Genomic DNA, 19,876 nt, shown 5'->3' with positions numbered 1-19,876 from the left:
AAATGATCATTTTTCCTTCTGTTAATGTGTGTTACATTAATTTTTGCTGAACCATCCTTGAAGTCCAGTATTAAATTCCACTTGGTCATGGTGTATAATCCTTATAATATGCTGTTGAATTCAGTTTGCTAGTATTTGTTGATAAGTGGGTATAAGTGCTCATAAGAGATACTGGTTTCTAGTTTTCTCATAGTATCTTATAGTCTTGCTTTGGTATCAGAGTAATGCTGGCCTCATAGAATGAGTTTGGAATTCATCACTCCTCTTCATTTCTTTGGAAGAGTTTGAGGAAGATTTGCGTGAATGTTTTAAATGTGTGATAGAATTCACCACAGACACTATCTGGTCCTAGGCCTTTTCTCGTTAGAAGGTTTTGGATTACTGATTCAGTCAACTTACTAGTTATGTGTCTGTTCAGATTTTCTATTTCTTTAGGAGTCAGTCTTGGTAGGTTGTATGTTTCTTAGAATTTGTCCATTTTATCCAGTTTACCCCATTTGTTGGCATGCAGTTGTTCATAGTACTCTCTTATAATCCTTTTTATTTCTGTATGATTGGTAATAATATGGCACCTTTCATTTCTGATTTTAGTTATTCAAGTCTTTTTTTCTTAGTCAACCCAAATAAAAGTTTGTCAGTTTTGCCTATCTTTTTGAATAACTATCTCTTGGTTTTGCTGATTCTATTATTTTTCGATTTATTTTGTTTATCTCTACTTAGTCTTTCCTAGCTTTGGATTTTAGTTTGCTCTTTTTCTAGTTTGTTGAGATGCAAAGTTAGGTTGTTGATTTTGGCTCTTTCTTCTTTAATGTAAACATTAATAGCTATATATTTCCCTTTTAGCACAGCTTTTGATGCATCCCATAATTTTGGGTATGTTATACTTTTATTTCCATTGGTTTCAAGATAACTTGTGATATCTTCTTTGACTTGTTGGTTGGTTAAGTGTTTAACTTCCATATATTTGTGGATTTTTCCAGTTTTCATTTTACTTTTGATTCCTAGTTTAATGTCATTATGATTGAGGAAGATAATTTGTATGATTTCAGTCTTTTAATATTTATTAATGCATCTTTTATGGACAACACATAGACTATCCTAGATACGTGATTACTTTTTTGATGTGCTTTATGACTTAAAAAAATTTTTTTAAGATTTTTTCTTTATTTGAAAGAGAAAGATCACAAGTAGGCAGGCAGAGAGAGAGGGGGAAGCAGGCTCCCCTCTGAGCAGAGAGCCTAGTGTGGGGCTCGATCCCAAGACCCTGAGATCATGACCTGAGCCAAAGGCAGAGGCTTAACCCCCTGAGCCATCCAGGTGCCCCTGGATTCTTAAAAAGGTCAGTTTTCCAAACTGCAAAATCTGAGGGAACAATCTATACAAGACTGTGCTTATTTCAGACACCAGCTGCAAGTTTGGATCTTCAGGGCTGCCCTCATTTCTGACAAGCTGGCTAGAGATAAGGGGGTACCTGCAGACACCCTAATGTTTGATAATTCACAACAGTGGTTCACAGAGGCCAGGGAAGAACTATATTATGATTACAGTTTTATTTTAACAAAAGAGACAAAGAACCAGCCAAAAGTAGAGACACCAAGGGCAAGGTCTCCAAGAGCTGCAAATATGAATGGGCCCTCCAGACATTTCAGTATTTAAAAGAATAAGCTCTCAAGAGAGAATCATTGTACAGGGTTATTTGTTTTTTTGTGTTTCAGTTTCATTATGTAGGCATGATTGAGTGAGTCATTGCCGAGTCCCCAGTGTTATTCAATCTCCAGCCTCCTTCCCTTCCCAAGTCAAACTGATACCATGGTGGCTCAAAGCACCAATACTTTAGTTACATGGTTGGTCTTTCTGGCATGGCCAGCCTCCATCCTAAATCATCACATTAGCAAAAATTATATAGGGGTATGTTGTGAGTCATAAACTATAGTTATAAACTATCAGGTGTGGTCCAAGGGGCTCACTATGAATAACAGTGACACTCTTTCCAGGAATATAGAGGCTTTAGATGGACCACAAAGTTCTGCCAAATTCTTTATTAAACAATTTAAAAAAAAATTCATAATGCAGTTCTGATTATGAGTGAAAGTAATATACTGATTTAGAATTAATGGCTTTACATTGTTCTTCACATAGAAAAGCAAAGTATGCATCTTCTCCCTTTATGCAGATTTATGGGGGGGGGGGGCATTGGGTCCCTCATTAGAATTGTAAAGCTTTTGCCTCTTTCTTGTAAAGTTTATTTTTAGGCTATTTTACCTCTTCATTTTTGTTGTCAATATTAGAGTTTTCTTCTGAGGTTAATTATTTTCTTTATGCTTTCCCTTATTCCTTTTTAAAATTGATTCGAAAATTACAAAATGATACAGTCTTATTTGAAACAATAAGTATAAATACTACAGTAATCTCCCTTGTACTTCTAAATTCTATTAGGCACCTTTTATTTATGTAATGACTCATTTCTGGTGTTTTGCAAGTCACAACATGCACATAATTCTTTTTAATGATCACTATCATTAGCTGTTATTATTTTTGTGACATTTCTTGACTAATAGTCCAGGTTTTTATTCTTTTCATTTATTCTTTTTTAAAGAAAGATTTCATTTATTTATTTGAGATAGAGCACAAGCAGGGAGGAGGGTCAAAGGAACAAGGATAAGCAGACTCCCTGTTGAGCAGGGAACTCGAAGCAGGACTAAATTCCAGGACCCTGAGATCATGACCTGAGCCAAAGGCAAGTTGCTCAACTGACTGAGCCACCCAGGTCTCCCAATTTTATTCTTTTTCAGTATAAATACTCTTTTCCAGCATTTTATTCTTTTTCAGTATAAATGATTGAACAAGTTGATTTCCATTACAACCTTTAGTTTAATATCATGTGATATTAATGTTCTAAACCATAATGCAGGGGAGCCTGACTCAGAGCTCAATCCTAGGACCCTGGGATCATGACCTGAGCCCAGGGCAGAGGCTTAACTAACTAAGCCACACAGGTGCCCCTTAACATTTTTTTTAAATTTTTTATTTATTTGACAGAGAGAAATCACAACTAGGCAGAGAGAGAGGAGGAAGCAGGCTCCCTGCGGAGCAGAAAGCCCAATGCGGGGCTCGATCCCAGGACCCTGGAACCACGACCTGAGCCGAAGGCAGAGGCTTAACCCACTGAGCCACCCAGGCGCCCCTTAACATTTTTTTTTTAACACTTACTCCTTCTTAATCTCTTTTACTTTGTTCTGTTTTCTCAGATATCTTAATGTTGGAGTGCTTTAGGGTTGTTCATTACTTGCTCCTTTCTCTTCTATTTACCCACACTCATTCTCTTGGTAATATATTCTCTTTCACTACCATGTATATGTTGGCAGGTGCCTGGGTGGTTCAGTCGGTGAAACATTTGCCTTCAGCTCAGGTCATGATCTCAGAGTTCTGAGATCGAGTCCTAGGTTGAGGCTCCCTCTGTCTGCTGCTCCTCCTGCTTGCGCTCTCTCTCTCTGACAAATAAATAAATAAAACCTTTGGAGCACCGGGTGGCTCAGTGGGTTAAGCCTCTGCCTTCAGTTCACATCATGGTCTCAGGGTCCTGGGATCGAGCCTCGCATCGGGCTCTCTACTCAACAGGGAGCCTGCCTCCCCGTCTCCCTCCGCCTGCCTCTCTGTCTACTTGTGATCTCTCTCTGTCAAATAAATAAATAAAATACTTTTTAAAATAAATACATAAATAAAATCTTTAAGAAACACACACATACAAACTACCATGTATATGTTGGCAATTCCTAGTTTAAAATTCCAGACCTCTATCTTTTTTTTTTTTTAATTTGTTTATTTACAGCATAACAGTGTTCATTGTTTTGGCATCACACCCAGTGCTCCATGCAGTACGTGCCCTCCCTATCACCCACCACCTGGTTCCTCCAGACCTCTATCTTAAACAGTCTTATGGGTTCATCTGCCTTCTCAGCATTTCCATTTCATTATCTAAAAAAATACCTTAAGTTTATTATATTCAAAATTGAACTCAGATCTTCCATATCTCTTCACCTAAACCTGCTGTGCCCGTGGACTTCCCCTTCACTGTTGATGGTTAATCCATGCTGCCATTGCTCAGGCCATAGACTTTGAAGGCTTGCTTGTCTCATTTTTCTGTTACAGTTCATATCCAATCTGTCAGGATATCCTCTTGGCATTTCCTATAAAATATACCTAGAATCTGACCATCTCGCTATACCTCTATTGATAGCTCCTTGATCTGGTTACTCATCTCTTCACCTGGATTACTAAAATCTTAGGTTCCCTTGCTTCTTCCCATTTTCCACCTTTCAGTATTTTTATTAAACTGTAAATAGATATCACTCCTTTATTCCACAAACACTTCAGTAGATCTCTATCCTTCTCAAGGTAAGAGACAAATTCCTTAGAAAGCATATGAAGCTTAAATAATCTTTTATCTCCTGATTTCATCTCCTACTACACCTCTCCAGTAATACTGGCCTACTTGCTATTTCTCAAACATAGAAAACATGCTTCTACTTTTAGGCTGTTTCCTTTGCCCAGAATGCTTTCTCCATATATCTAAGTGACTAACTTCCTTGCTTGCTTCAAATCTTTGCTTAAATGTTAACTTACTAATTATTACCTCTTGCTTCACCAGCATTCCTAATCTCTTTTACCCTGCTTTTCATTTTCTGTAGTATGTAGTACTTCCTAATATATAATAAAATTTACTCATTTAGCATTTATTTCCTATCCCTCCTAAGAATATAAGGTCCAAGGGGCACCTGGGTGGCTCAGTCTTTAGGCATCTGCCTTTGGCTCTGGTCATGATCCCAGGGTCCTGGAATTGAGTCCCACATTGGGCTCCCTACTCAGTGGGAAGCCTACTTCTCCCTGTCCCACTCCCCCTGCGTGTGTTCCCTCTCTTGCTGTGTCTCTCTCTGTGTCAAATAAGTAAGTAAAATCTTAAAAAATTCAGAAGATTACATGGCACAAGTTTCAGTGAATATTCTTGAAAGAAGCAACTATAAGAATGGAGGTTATTTCAGTGCCTGTGTTAATCATACATGCATAAAATTATAATCAAGTCCCTCCACTTCTAAAATTCCTTATTGAACTGAGATTTACCTTACTGATTTCCTTATAATTCTAATCATTCCTCCTGAAGTTTCTGTGTGACCTGTTTTGTTTCTTGCAAATGTCAGAACTATAAAAGCCAATTTTCTTGTGGCTTTATTTATTAAATTTGCATACTTCACTGTACTTCATAAATGTTTCTTCTGGTACATGATAGAGGAGACTTTTCTTTTTTCTTCTTCCTTTTTCTTTTTTAGTATATGTACTGCTGAAGCGAGCATCAGATGTTTTCTTTAATTATTTTTCAGGCTGGGAATCTATGTGTGACACTGAAGAATTAACTTCAAAGCAGAACATTTATGAAGCACAGTCATCCCAGAAGATAATAGAAAAACTCACAAGCTATGGCCTTGAGTATTCCAGTTTGAGAGAAGAATGGAAATGTGAGGGAAATTTTGAGAAACAGTCAGTTAATCAGAAGGCATGTTTCAAGGAAGAGACAATCACTCATGAAGAAGCCCTTGTTAATAAAAGAGCACAAGAATATAACAAATCTTGGGGAGGTTTCCATCTGAATACACTGCTTCATACACAACAGATAATCACCAAAGAGGAAAAAGTACATAAGCATGAAACACATAAAAGCTTTAAAAAAAATTTAATGGCCATTAAGCCCAAGAGTATCTATACAGAGAAGAAACTCTTGAAATGTAATGACTGTGAAAAAGTCTTTAGCCAGAGCTCATCTCTTACTCTTCATCAAAGAATTCATACTGGAGAGAAACCATATAAATGTGTAGAATGTGGAAAAGCCTTTAGCCAGAGATCAAATCTTGTTCAACATCAGAGGATTCATACTGGAGAGAAACCCTATGAATGTAAGGAATGTAGGAAAGCCTTCAGTCAGAATGCACACCTTGTTCAACATCTGAGAGTTCATACGGGAGAAAAACCTTATGAATGCAAGGTGTGTAGGAAAGCCTTTAGCCAGTTTGCTTACCTTGCTCAACATCAGAGAGTTCATACTGGAGAGAAACCTTATGAATGTATTGAATGTGGGAAAGCATTTAGCAATAGATCATCCATTGCTCAACACCAGAGAGTTCATACTGGTGAGAAACCATACGAATGTAATGTCTGTGGGAAAGCATTTAGCCTTCGTGCATACCTTACTGTACACCAGAGAATACATACTGGAGAGAGACCCTATGAATGTAAGGAATGTGGGAAGGCTTTCAGTCAGAATTCACATCTTGCTCAACATCAGAGAATTCATACTGGAGAAAAACCTTATAAATGTCAAGAATGTAGGAAAGCATTCAGCCAGATTGCCTACCTTGCCCAACATCAAAGAGTTCATACTGGAGAGAAACCCTATGAATGTATTAAATGTGGAAAGGCTTTTAGCAATGACTCATCCCTTACTCAACATCAGAGAGTTCATACTGGAGAGAAGCCTTATGAATGTAACGTTTGTGGAAAGGCTTTTAGTTACTGTGGATCCCTTGCCCAACATCAGAGAATTCATACTGGAGAGAGACCTTATGAATGTAAGGAATGTAAGAAAACTTTCAGGCAGCATGCACACCTTGCTCATCATCAGAGAATCCATCTTGGGGAATCACTCTCACCACCCAATCCAGTCAATCACCAAGTCCTCTAGACACTCATAAATATTTCCAGAATTTATACTCTATCTCTAATGTTGCCATAGTCTATGATTCATCTCACCTGGATCACAATGCTGTAGCTTTCTAACATGTCTTCCTGTATCAACTTCTGGTCCCTTTAAATTCATTTCCCACCATGCCCCAAACTGATTTTTTTGAGTGTAAGAATACATCACTGCCTCCAATTAAAACTTTTTGGGGGGCTTACTATTGTTCTTAAGCTAATATCCACAGTCTTAAAATTGTCTATGAGGCATTTCATATCTGGTTCTATACCTTTCAGCCTTATTTTATTCCAGTCTCCGTCTCTGAGCACTAGGCACTTCCCAGGACTAAGAGCTTAGATTCTGGAAAATCATAGCTCTACCACTACTTTGGCATTATGTGACTTTGAGTAATTTGTTTGACCTTTCTAAACCTCAGGGTTTTCTTTAATTCTTAAAATAGGGATAATAAAGGACACTGTATTGTAGAAATGTGATTATTAAATGAAATAGTGTCTGTTGTAGATTGATGCATATTAAGTAATAAATTTGCATGTAAAGTGCTTCACATAGCACAACAAACACAGCAGATAGTCAATAAATCATGATAGCTTACATGTATTGAGTGCCTACTATGCACCAGGCACTGTTCTACATACTCAGCATATATATGCTTACTTACTCATCACAGCTAGAATAAGATTCCTCAATGGATAAAGTAGAACATTCCTGGGAAGCAGCAGGTCAGAATTGAGAAAACCCAAACATTTGAGAAACAAGTGGGAGTCTTCATACTCTAGATAAGTAATCAATATAGACACAGGTAGTAGACCTACACCTACAACCAGTTTTAGGAAGTTTCTAAAGAGAACTGGATAAACAAATCAATATAAAGAAAATGGGGATTCACACAGAATACAGAACTCACATTTAGATCAAGGAAAGAAAACACTATCACAATTAACTCCAAAAAAACAATAAACATAGAAAATTCATACTATCCCATAAAAAGGCACCAGGCCCAGGCAATTGTATTGGGTGAATCTAGGTAAATTTAAGAACGTTTTAAATTGTTCCATACCACAGAAAAAGTACAAATTTTGTAAATTTTTTAACCAGTGGTTGTAAAATTGAAACCAAAAGGGGATTTAGGGAAAGAAGTTACAGATATATATGGACTTTTACATATTTGAAATATATGTTTCCACTCATTCAGTGAATATTGAGTAGTTACTGTTTGCTGGACACTGTTTTAGATATGACTAGACAGTAGTGATCAATACTAAGACTATGTCCTCATGGAGTTTAAAGTTACTTAAAGGCTAAAATTGAATTGAAATTGTTCATAGTTAAATATAAAATAGATTCTTTCAACTCAGCAAAATGAAGAATAATAAACTGGGAGTAGCATATAATCTAGGCTGAAGAGACTCAGGATAATAATGTTATGTTATTCCTAATTCACAAATTCACTGCAATTAGAACTAAAACCCCTCAGGTCTTTTTGCCCTTTAATTTCACAACTTTGTTCTGAAATTCATCTATGAAGTGTGACTTCTTAAGACACCAAGAAAATTATTGAGTCTGACCTACAGAAATTCTGCATATGAGGAAGATGGTTTATACCTGTAGAGAAAGGATGGATTTGAGGTTATTAGAATAATTGTTTATATCCATTACAGTAAGGGAAATGCAAATAAAACCACAGTTAACTATTTCAAAATCATCACATTGGCAGAAGTGTCACACAGCCAATTACTGGAAAGATGTGGAACAGTAGGATGTTCATACAGTGCTATTGGAAGTAGTTGTATAGGATAATTTAGCAATATCTAGTAAAGCTGAAAATGTGCATACTCTCTGACCCAGCAGTTTCATACTTAAACCTCTTATAGTCTCTCCTCATGTGTTTAGGGTGATGTACATGAAAGTCTATTTCAGCATTATTTGAGAAGGAAAAGTTCAAAGCAATCAAAATAACCATTAGGGTGAACGTAAGTTATAGCCCAAGTCAAAAGGAATGAAGTAGAGATACTTCTATCAACATTGATAAATCTTTTTTAAAAAAGGATAAATGTTAAAATAATATTAATGAAATGGAACTGGAGAGTATTTTGTATGAGATGGTACCACTTATATAAAGTTTGAAAATATGCAAATTGATGCTATGTGTATATGGCTAAATACCATATAGATTTAGTGTTACAACATTCATGGAAATAATAAATCCAAAACAGGAGTGACATACGGAGGGGGAAAAATGAGATCGAGAAAAGGATGCAAAGGGAAATATCTTTTAATCATTTACTTCTTTAAAAAATAAGCAAGTGTGGCCAATTCTTATAAATTGATAAAACTGGTTGTTGGTTTATAGGTAGGTTCTTATTCTCTGTATCTTTCATAATAAAAAAAATAAAGAACATTTAAATATTTGTTTTTGTCAAGTTATTTCCTTGCTATACCTCAGCCATGACACTGGGGTTCCCATCTATATTCACCATTCTCGACAGAGAGAAGCTGACACATAATCGATCATACAGTCTCTTCATTCTTTTAATGTAGCACATTACATTGATTTTTTTAAAGTAGGTACCACACCCAGCATGGAGCCCAATGCCGGGCTTGAACTCACGACTGTGAGATCAAGACATGAGCTGAGATCAAGAGTTAGATGCTTAACCAATTGAGTCACCCAGGCACCTAACATTACATTGATTTTTATAGCTTGTACCACCCTCACAGGACTGGGATAAATTCCATTTGGTCATAGTGTATAATTCTTTTAATAGGTTGTTGAATTCACTAGCATATTATTATTGCTGGTATTGTGTTGAGGACCTTTGTATCTATGTTCATCTATATTCACAAGGGATACTGGCCTATAGTTTTTTAATAACAAGGTAATGTGGACCTCACAGAATGAGTTTGGAAGTGATCCCGCCAATTCAAGTTTTGGGAAGAGTTTGAGGAGTACTGGTGTTAATTCTTTAAATGTTTGGAAGAATTCACCAATGAAACCATCTGGAAATGGGCTTTTCTTTGTTAGGAGACTTTTGCTTAAAGATTTAATTTCTTTTTTCTTTTCTTTTTTTCAGTACAGGTCTGTTTGGATTTTCTATTTTTTTTTTTTTTTTGGTAGGTCATTTTGTAGTTTGTGTATTTCTAGGGGTCTATTTCTAGTTTTCCCATTTCATCAAGATTATCAGAGTGCTTAGCCTACATTGTCTATAGTATTCTTATAATCCTTTTTATTTTTGAAAAATTAGTAAAGTCCCTACTTTCACTTCTGATTTTAGTAATTTGAGTCTTCTCTCTCTCGTCTGTTTTAATAGTCAATCTAGCCAAAAGTTTTTCAATTTTGCAGTTATTTTCAAGGAACCAACTCCTGGGTTTGCTGATCTTTATATTGTTTTGTTTATCTGTGCTCTAATCTTTACTATTTCCATTCTTCTGACAGCTTTGGGTTTAAATTGTTCTTTCTAATTCCATATTATGTAAAGTTACTGATTTGAGATATTTTTTTAAATGGAAATGTTTACAGCTGTAAATTTCTCTTAGCTCTGATTTGGATGCATTCTGTTAAGTGTTTGTATGTTATGTTTTTAGTTTGTCTCAAGATCTGTGATTGCCCCTGTGAAGTATTCTTTGATGCACTGGTTAAAAGTCTTTAATTTTCTCATATTTGTGGATTTTCTACTTCTCCTACTATTGATTTCTAGTTTCATTCCTCTGGGCCCACTACCTCCTCTAAGTTTTGTTATGCGTGTTTTCATTTTCATTTATCCCAAATTGTAATTTCATTTTTGGATTTCTTATTTAATCTAGTGATTTCTTAAGAATATGTTGTTACAAAAAAAGAGAGAAAGAGAGAGACTCTTAAATACAGAGAACGCACTGGTATTTGCTTAGAGGGGAGGATGTATGGGTGTAGGGGTGGGTTAAATAGATAAAGGGAATTAAAAGGTACAAATTTTCAGTTATAAAATAAGTCACAGAGATGAAAAGTACAAAATAAGGAATACAGCCAATACTATTGTAGTAATGTTGTATGGTTACTACATTACTGTGATGGGCACTGAGTAGGGTATTGAATTGTTGAATCCATATGTTTGTACATCTGAAACTAAACAGAACTAATTGCATATGAATTATACTTCAAAAAAGTGTGTTGCTTAATTTCCACATAGGTTTCATTCCACTGTAATTGGTAAAGATGAATGGTATATTTTCAGTCTCTTAAAATGTATTAAGATTTGTTTTGTGGCTAATTACATGTTCTTTTCTGAAGGTTGCTCAATATGCACTTAAGACAAAAATCAGTGTTTTACTATTAATAGGTTGAGGATTCTGTTTTGTCTGTTGACTTAAATATAGTGTTGTTCAAGTCTTCTGTTTCCTTACTGATCTTCTATTTCATTGTTTTATTATTTTGTTTTTAAGTTTTTTTTTTTTTTTTTTTTTAAAGATTTTATGTATTTATTTGACAGAGAGAGATCATAAGTAGGCAAAGAGGCAGGCAGAGAGAGTGAGAGGGAAGCAGGCTCCCTGCCAAGCAGAGAGCCCGATGTGGGACTCAATCCCAGGACCCTGAGATCATGACCTGAGCCGAAGGCAGCGGCTTAAACCACTGAGCCACCCAGGCGCCCTTGTTTTTAAGTTTTTATTTAAATTTCAGTCAGTTAACATAAGGTGTAATATTAGTTTGTGTACAATTTAGTGACTCATTGTTTTATTTATTATTGAAAGTAGAGTAGTCAAGGCTCAAGGTACTATTGTAAAACTATTTGTATATTCAATAATGTCATTTTTTTGCTTTATATATTCTGCAGCTCTGTTGTTAGATACATATTATAGAGTGAATATTTGTGTGTCTCCCAAATTTATATGTTGAAGCCCTAAGCCCTACTGTAATGGAGATGGGGCCTTTGGAAGATAATTAGGATAAGACAAAGTCCTGAGGGACAAACCTTCATGATAGAATTAGTGCTCTTATAAGAAAAGATATCAGAGAGCTTATTCACTCTTTCTCTGCACCTGGACAAAGAAATGGTCATGTGAGCATACAGCAAGATAGTGGCCATCTACAATCCAATAAAAGAGCTCCCACTAAAAAAAAAAAAAAAAAAAAGTTCTCACCAGAAACTGACATACTGAGACACTGACCTCCAAATTCCAGCCTCTAGCATCATAAAAAAATTAATTTCTGTTGCTTAAGCCACCTAGTCTATGGTATTATTTTATAGAAGCCCAAGCTAAAACAGTGCATATGATTATAATTGTTATATTTTCTTGAAGTTTTAATCAATATCTCTGCCTGACCTCAGAGATTATGTAACAGAAACGTCAGTGATGACACATAACATGGAATACAAACTTCACAAAAATACTTTGGAGAAGTCACTAAATTAATGGATGGCTGCAGTTCTCAACCAACAAAAATCAGCAATCTCCAAGGAGGGAAATAATCTGATTTCCAAACTTACAACATTATACTACTCAAAATGTCTACATCTCAGCAACAAACTGAAAAGCATTAAAAAACAGGAAAATATGTCCCATTCACATATCAAAAAAATCTGACAGAAACTATCACTGAGGAAATGCAGATATTGAAATCACTAGTCAAATATATTAAACCAGCTATCCAAAATATGCTAAATGAGCTAAGTAAAACACTGGACAAAAACTAAAGTAAATCAAGAATATAATAAATGAACAAAAATGAATGTCGATTGGAAGGTAGAACCTTCCAAACCAAAAAGAGATTCTGGAGCTGAAAAGTACAATAGCTGAAATGAAAAATTCACTAGATGAGTCCAATGGTAGACCTAAGGAGGTAGGAAACTTAGTGAACTTAAAGATAAGACAATTGAAATTATCTAGTCTGAAGACTAGAAACAGAAAGAATGAAAAAAGAGGGCCTGAGAAAGCTATATGACACCATCAAGCACATTAATATATACAAAATAGGAGTCCTGAAGGAGGAAGAAAGAGGCAGAAAAAATATTTGAAGAAATGACTGCCAAAATCTTCCCAAACCATTTTCATGACCCTCAATCAACTGCAGGCATGATAAACTCAAAGGGATCAACACTCAGAAGAGTTACAATTAAATTACTGACAAGCAAAGACAAAGGTTCTTGAAGGCAGGAGGCAATCAATTTGCTACATACAAAGGTGCTTCAATAAAGTTAACAGCTGATTACTCATCAGAAACCATGTAAGTCAGAAGATAATCAGCTTATATAATTAACATTCTGAAAGAGAAAAAAAAAAAACCCTGACAGATGTTCTATATCTGGCACAACTAACCTCAAAATGAAAGAGAAATTAAGATATTCCAGGTAAACAAAACCTGAGGGAGTTGCTACTGGGATACCTCTGTTTTAACTTTGTTAAATTAGTATTTATAAAGTAGAGCACCACAATGTTGGATGGTGAACTGGGGTTCAAAAAAAAGGCCAAAAAGAAATTGAGATATAGTTTATTACTCACAGGTCCAGGAGGAAGTACATAGCATGCCTCCAGGAGCCACGCAGGTAGGTCCAGGCAGAATGCACAAAGTGCAGCAGAACCTAGGGCACATGCTTTCATTAGGGTCTGTAGGTAGCGTTGTAGAGTTTTTTTTTTTTTTTTAAAGATTCCATTTATTTATTTGACAGAGAGAAATCACAAGAGAGGCAGGCAGAGAGAGAGGAAGGGAAGCAGGCTCTCCGCTGAGCAGAGAGCCAGATACGGGACTCGATCCCAGGACCCTGAGATCATGACCTGAGCCGAAGGCAGCGGCTTAACCCACTGAGCCACCCAGGCGCCCCACGTTGTAGAGTTCTAATGCTAGGGCCAGACTGCTTAATTCAAATAAAAAAGAGTGGGGTTTATATAAGCTTCATGGGGGACTTATAGAAGGGAAGGTTCTGGGAAGCAGGGGTAACTGTTTATTACAAGGGCCATTTGGGGGAAGTCCTATCAAGAACTTGTGAAGCTATGGGCTGTGATCCAAGGTATGTACCAATGGGAGGGATTGGAGTTAGTTTGAGGCCCTGGTTTTATTGATTTCTGTTTTAGTTTCTATTTATTTCTGCTCTAATCTTTATTTTTTCCTTCCGTATACTGGTGTGGGGTTCTGTTTGTTCTTTTTCTAGCTCCTTTAGGTGTAAGATTGAGATTTTTCTTCCTTCTTGACATAGGCCTGTATTGCTATACCCTTCCCTCTTAGAATAGCTTTTACTGCATCTGAAAGATTTGGGGCTATTGTATTTTCACTTTCACTTGTCTCCATGTATTTTTTAATTTCCTCTTTAATTTCTTGATCCACTCATTGTTAAATAGCATGTTTTTTATCTTCATATATTTGTGCTCTTTCCAGATTTTTTCTTGTGGTTAACTTCTAGTTTCACAGTGGTGTGCCCGGAAAAGATGCGTGGTATGAACTCAATGTTTTTTCACTTGAGACTTGTTTTATGGCTTAATATGTGATCTATTCCCTTGTGTACTTGAAAAGAATGTGTATTCTATTTTAGGATGGAATGTTCTGAATACATCTGTAGCTCCACTTGGTCCAATAGGTCTTTCAGAGTCAGTTTCCTTTGTTGATTTTTCTTTTTACTCTTTTTAAAAACATCTTAATTTTTTTTCAGTGTTCCAAGGCTCATTGTTTATGCACCATGCCCAGTGCTCCATGCAATATGTGCCCTCCTTAATACCCACCACCAGACTCACCCATCCCCCCACCCCTGCCTCCAAAACCCTGTTTGTTTCTCAGAGTCCACAGTCTCTCATGCTTCATCTCCCCCTCTAATTTACCGCAATTCACTTTTCCTTTTCTTCTCCTAATGTCCTCCATATTATTCCTTATGCTCCACAAGTAAGTGAAACCATATAATTGATTTTCTCTGCTTGACTTATTTCACTCAGCATAATCTCCTCCAGTACCGTTCATGTTGATACAAAAGTTGGGTATTCATCCTTTCTGATGGCTGTGTAATATTCCATTGTATATATGGACCATATCTTCTTTATCCATTTGTCTCTTTAAGGGCATCTTGGCTCTTTCCACAGTTGCTGCTATGAACATTGGGGTGCAGATGGCCCTTCTTTTCACTACATCTGTATCTTTGGGGTAAATAGCCAGTAGTACAATTGCAGGGTCATAGGGTAGCTCTATTTTTAATTTCTTTTTTTTTTAAGATTTTATTTATTCATTTGACAGAGAGAGATCACAAGTAGGCAGAACAGCAGGCAGAGGGAGGGGGGGGAGCAGAGAGCCTGATGTGATCTCAGGGTGAGATCATGACCTGAGCCAAAGGCAAAGGTTTAACCAGTGAGCCACCTAGGTGCCCCTATTTTTAATTTCTTAAGGAATCTCCACACTGTTTTCCAAAGTGGCTGCACCAAGTGCTGTGTTAAAGTGCCCTACTGTTAATACTGCAACTCATTTGTGTCTCAAAGGTGTTTTTTTTTCCTGCTTGCTGAACAAGTATAGATTAGCTCTAGCCCTGGCACCCCACCAAAATTCTCCACCATTCAGTGGAGCTGAAACCACACCTTCTATAATGAAATCTGAACCCCAGACTTGGAGATGGGGCCATCTTCAAAATTTATCCTTCCCTGGATACTCTCCTTCAGTCTTTGGGTACTCTTCAGAATTCTTTATATCTTACATTTACTCTTTTACAATAGCTTCATGTTTCTTTATACTCCATCTTGGTCCAGAACTGGAAGTAAAATATCCTTAATAGCCACATTAAATATTTACACTAACTGTAATTAATAATGAATTGGGAGGGGCACCTGGGTGGCTCAGTGGGTTAAACCTCTGCCTTCGGCTCAGGTCATGATCTCAGGGTCCTGGGATCGAGCCCCACATCGGGCTCTCTGCTCACAGAGAGCCTGCTTCCTCCTCTCTCTCTTTGCCTGCCAGATCTCTGTCTGTGTCAAATAAATGAATAAAATTTTTTTTAAAAAAATAATGAATTGGGAGTTATTTCTATACTCTTACAGAAAATTTTTGGAAGATTTATTTATTTGAGGGGGTGGACAAAGGGAGAGGGAGAGAGAGTCTCAAGCAGACTCTACTGAGCATGGACCTCAACCAGGGCTCAATCTCTTGACTCTGAGGTCATTACCTGAGACAAAATCAAGAGTTGGATGCTTAACTGACTAAGCCACCCAGGCGACCTGTTCTTATGGAAAGTTTTGAGCAAATGAGAAGGAAATTATGTATCACTTCTTTATGACGTTTCACTTAGTCACAGGGCCACAATTGACAAGAGAGAATGGAAAATTTGGTACCTAGCAGGGGAGCCAAGCACCCAGGGGAAAAAAACCTGAAAATTTTGGCAGTCTGCCCAAATTATGGTGTATCATTAAAAGAATATATAGGTATAACAACATGCCACCATAAAAATGAGGTAATTTCATGTAGGAGAGGACCTCTGGGACATAATATATTTTCCAAAAAGGCCCACTCATTCAACTATATCCTACCCCATATGCTCTGCTTACAATGTGACACTCTTTTATCAAGATATAGCTGCCTAGGGGCGCCTGGGTGGCTCAGTGGGTTAAGCCGCTGCCTTCAGCTCAGGTCATGATCTCGGGGTCCTGGGATTGAGTCCCACATCGGGCTCTCTGCTCAGCGGAGAGCCTGCTTCCCTTCCTCTCTCTCTGCCTGCCTCTCTTGTGATTTCTCTCTGTCAAATAAATAAATCTTAAAAAAAAAAAAAAAAGATATAGCTGCCTAAACAGAGAATTGCAGAAGTGAAATTATGAAACTTCCCAGGCTAGGTATGGAAGATCTTTATGGCATATTGCATTTTCCAAACAGGCCACAATATATCCTATCCTACAGGCTCTTCTTAAAATGTGACAGTTCTTTTCATAGAGCTTTAACTGTGTCAACCAATAGAGTATGACACAAGTGCCATTATGTGATTTCTGAGGCTAGATCATAAAAATTACATGCACTTTCACCTTGTTTTTTAGGGCATACTCTTGGAACCCAAGACACTATGCTAAGTGACCACATAGAGATATTACATGTAGGTATTCTGGCTGACCAACCTAAGGTCGAGTTGATAGCCAGACTGTGAGCATGTGAATCTTCAGATGACCCCAGCCTTTAGCCATCAAGCTTTTGAGCCACCCCATCTAAGCCTACGTCAATCAGGAGATGAGCTTGTTGCCAAGCCCTGTCCAAGTTTTTACATATGTGTGAGCTAAATAAATTATTACTGTATCTTAAGCCAAGTTTGGAGTCGTTGTTACGTGGCAACAGCAACTGGAACGACTGCCAAAATATGGAAGTGAAAAAACAAGGCAGGTTTTTATAAAACATAAAATTTACATATTCTTAAAAAGCAAATGAAAAAGCAAAACTACATTCTAGCGTGCTCTCTCTCTCTCTATATATATATACATATACATACACATACACATCACTTTCATTCTCTGCTAGTAGCCTGTATAGCTAGAAATACATAGTTTCATATATATCCCTGGGAAAACTACATAAATTCCCGATGGATCTGTTCCAAAGCCTGGGAATTGTTTGGGGGATTTGAGTCATACACTGTTGCAGGCTAGGATTGGGTTTCATTAACAGTAGTACATATCCCTCAAAAACTCAAGAGGCTTTTAGGGTGCCTGCATGGCTCAGTGGGTTAAAGCCTCTGCCTTTGGCTCAGGTCATGATCCCAGAGTCCTGGGATCAAGCCCCACCTCGGGTTCTCTACTCAGCAGAGAGCTTGTTTCTCCTCTCTCTCTGCCTGCCTCTCTGCCTACTTGTGATCGCTCTCTAATCTCAAATAAATAAAATCTTTAAAAAAAAAAAAAGAAACTTATTAGGCTTTCAAAGTATTCACTAATTCGTTTAACTACAATGTCAAAGATCTTGTGTGAATAGTTTTAAGCTTGATTTCTTTTGCTTACTGGCCCCTTGTGCTTTCATTTTTCTATTCCTTTAATGTTGCCAGGCAATCATATTTCACATTAAATACCTCACTTTGGTGACTTTCATATCTCTTTTCTTTTGGACCCCAAACTTCTCACCCCCCCTATATTTTCAGCTAACCTTGTTTAACACTCATGAAATCACTGAAGGCATTAGAAGAACATTTTCCATCTACTTAATTCCCAGCACCCCATATTTGGCCATACTATTGTCAGGAATAAACTTTCCAGGATATTACCCAAAATTATCCCTCCCTCTGTTAAATCTTATCCCCTCACTGACATAAAGCCATTGCTCCAGTAATTCTCATTCTTTGTTATGAATTATTCCCGCCATCCAATTATTCCAAACAGCATACAGAATTGCTATTACTTCTCCCATCCTGGAGACACTCTAATTCCTGTTGCTACTTTTTTTTTTTTTTTTTTTTTTTTTTGCTTGTATTTGCTGCAAACACCTCCAAGCAGTTGTATATTCATTGTCCCCAATTTCTATTTTTCAACAGATTCTTAATTCAACCACTACAAAACAAACAAAAATACCCCTGCTCTTCTCAAGATCAACAATAATATGTCTAAGTTCAAGTCTCATCTAGTATTATGTCATCTGCTAATGGTATCTACAACCATTGATCATCTTCCTTTGACTCACTTTCATGTAGCTTCTGTAATGCCACACTATTCTGTTTTTCCTTCTATCCCATCTGTCCTTCTTAGCATCCTTTGCTAGTCTGTCCTTTTATCCTTGAATTCTTAATGTTAGAAGGCACTGTGGATCAGTCTTTTCTCTATCTATACCCAAGTCTTTAATGATCTTATTCTGCCTCATGGTTTTATATAAGTATAGGCAATACTTAGCAAATTAATATAATCTCTAGAACAGTACAAGCTAAAACATCCAAGTGCCTAATCAATATTATCATTTTGTCTAAAAAATATTTCAACTCAATATTTTCAAAACTGAACTCCCCAGTATCTCCAACAAACCTGAAGGGATTGCAGCTTTCCCCATCTCAGCTGATGGGAATACCATCTTTCCAGTTGTCTGAAGCCAAAATCTGTGAGGCAAAGTCACCCCAGAAACCTCTCTCTCTCACCCAATATCTAACCCTTAAACAAATCTTGCTTGCTCACATTTACCCTATATCTAGAGTCCAACCACTTCTCACCATTGTTACCATTATGACGTAAGCTAATCTTTCATCTGAATTAAGGGGCCACAGCCTCTCGCCCACCTCACTTTTTTTTTTTTTAATTTAAACAACACAATGGCAGCTTGTCAAATCACATCCTCTGCTGAAACACTCGAGTGGCTGCCTCTTCCATCAGAAAAAATTACAAAATGCTTACAGTGACTGACAAGGACTTACAAGATGTGGCCCTGTTATCTCTCCATCCTCCTCTATTAATCACCCCCTTGCACAGACCTCTACAATAGCTTCTTTGATGTTCCTCAAGTATACTAACATCATCCCACTGTAGGGCCTTTGTTCTTAGCTTTCTCCTGTCTGCAGTGCTCTTCTCTTAGATAACCACTTTCTCTTTCACATCTTCAAATCTCAACTCAAATCATTCCTTAACTATGGTCCATTTCATAAACTTTCATATTCCTCTGAATTACTTCTGAATGACCTTTCCTCCATAACACTAATGTTCTAACATACTCTGTAATTTTTCTATAACTATTCTATCTCCACCTGCTAGAGTTGCTCATTGATATATCCCAAGCACCTGAAAACAGTGGCTGGGATATAGCAATATATGAATTTACTGTCAACCAGGATTGAATGCCTGTAGGGAGAGATGACATCTCTTAACAAAGCAATATCGCTTTCAATCTCTGCTAGTGGCCTCTGCAACTAAGTCTATACCAAATTTATCTTTCATGGGACATTACCAAAAGCAGCAAGAAACACCCAACACACATTCTGAATCACTCCTACCATTTCTACTAAAATTACAGCCTTAACTGGTGAAGGATCTGCCTTGTGAGACAGACTGGAAGAGAGTCAGACCAAATGTCCTGTCTATAAAAGCAAAAATATTTCGTTTTCTAGCCTGAAGTAGGTTAATTCTCATTCACGATGGCACGAAGTCAATGCCATATTTAAGATTTCCTTTACCCATAGCACTCCACTTCTGGGTACAACATTCACATTTTAGTGTCAATAACAGAATAACAACAACATCAACAAATAAGTTTAT

The 19,876-nt window shown here is 37.0% G+C and overlaps 1 protein-coding gene across 4 annotated transcripts in view; it reads left to right on the top strand.

Moving 5' to 3' along the window:
• The window catches only part of ZNF570 (zinc finger protein 570), a 40,845-nt gene extending 31,590 nt beyond the window's left edge, over positions 1–9,255 (top strand). For all 4 annotated transcript variants that reach the window (XM_045988772.1, XM_045988771.1, XM_045988773.1 and 1 more), the window contains exon 5: positions 5,376–9,255. In XM_045988772.1, the coding sequence (XP_045844728.1) occupies positions 5,376–6,730 (1,355 nt within the window). In that variant the 3' untranslated portion in view covers positions 6,731–9,255. The remainder of the gene's footprint in view (positions 1–5,375) is intronic.
• The last annotated feature ends 10,621 nt before the right edge of the window (positions 9,256–19,876 follow it).

Source organism: Meles meles, chromosome 19, assembly GCF_922984935.1.
Source record: "Meles meles chromosome 19, mMelMel3.1 paternal haplotype, whole genome shotgun sequence".
Lineage (NCBI taxonomy): Eukaryota > Metazoa > Chordata > Mammalia > Carnivora > Mustelidae > Meles > Meles meles.
Note: the sequence above shows the minus strand (reverse complement) of the source record. Positions and strands in the feature narration are given on the sequence as shown.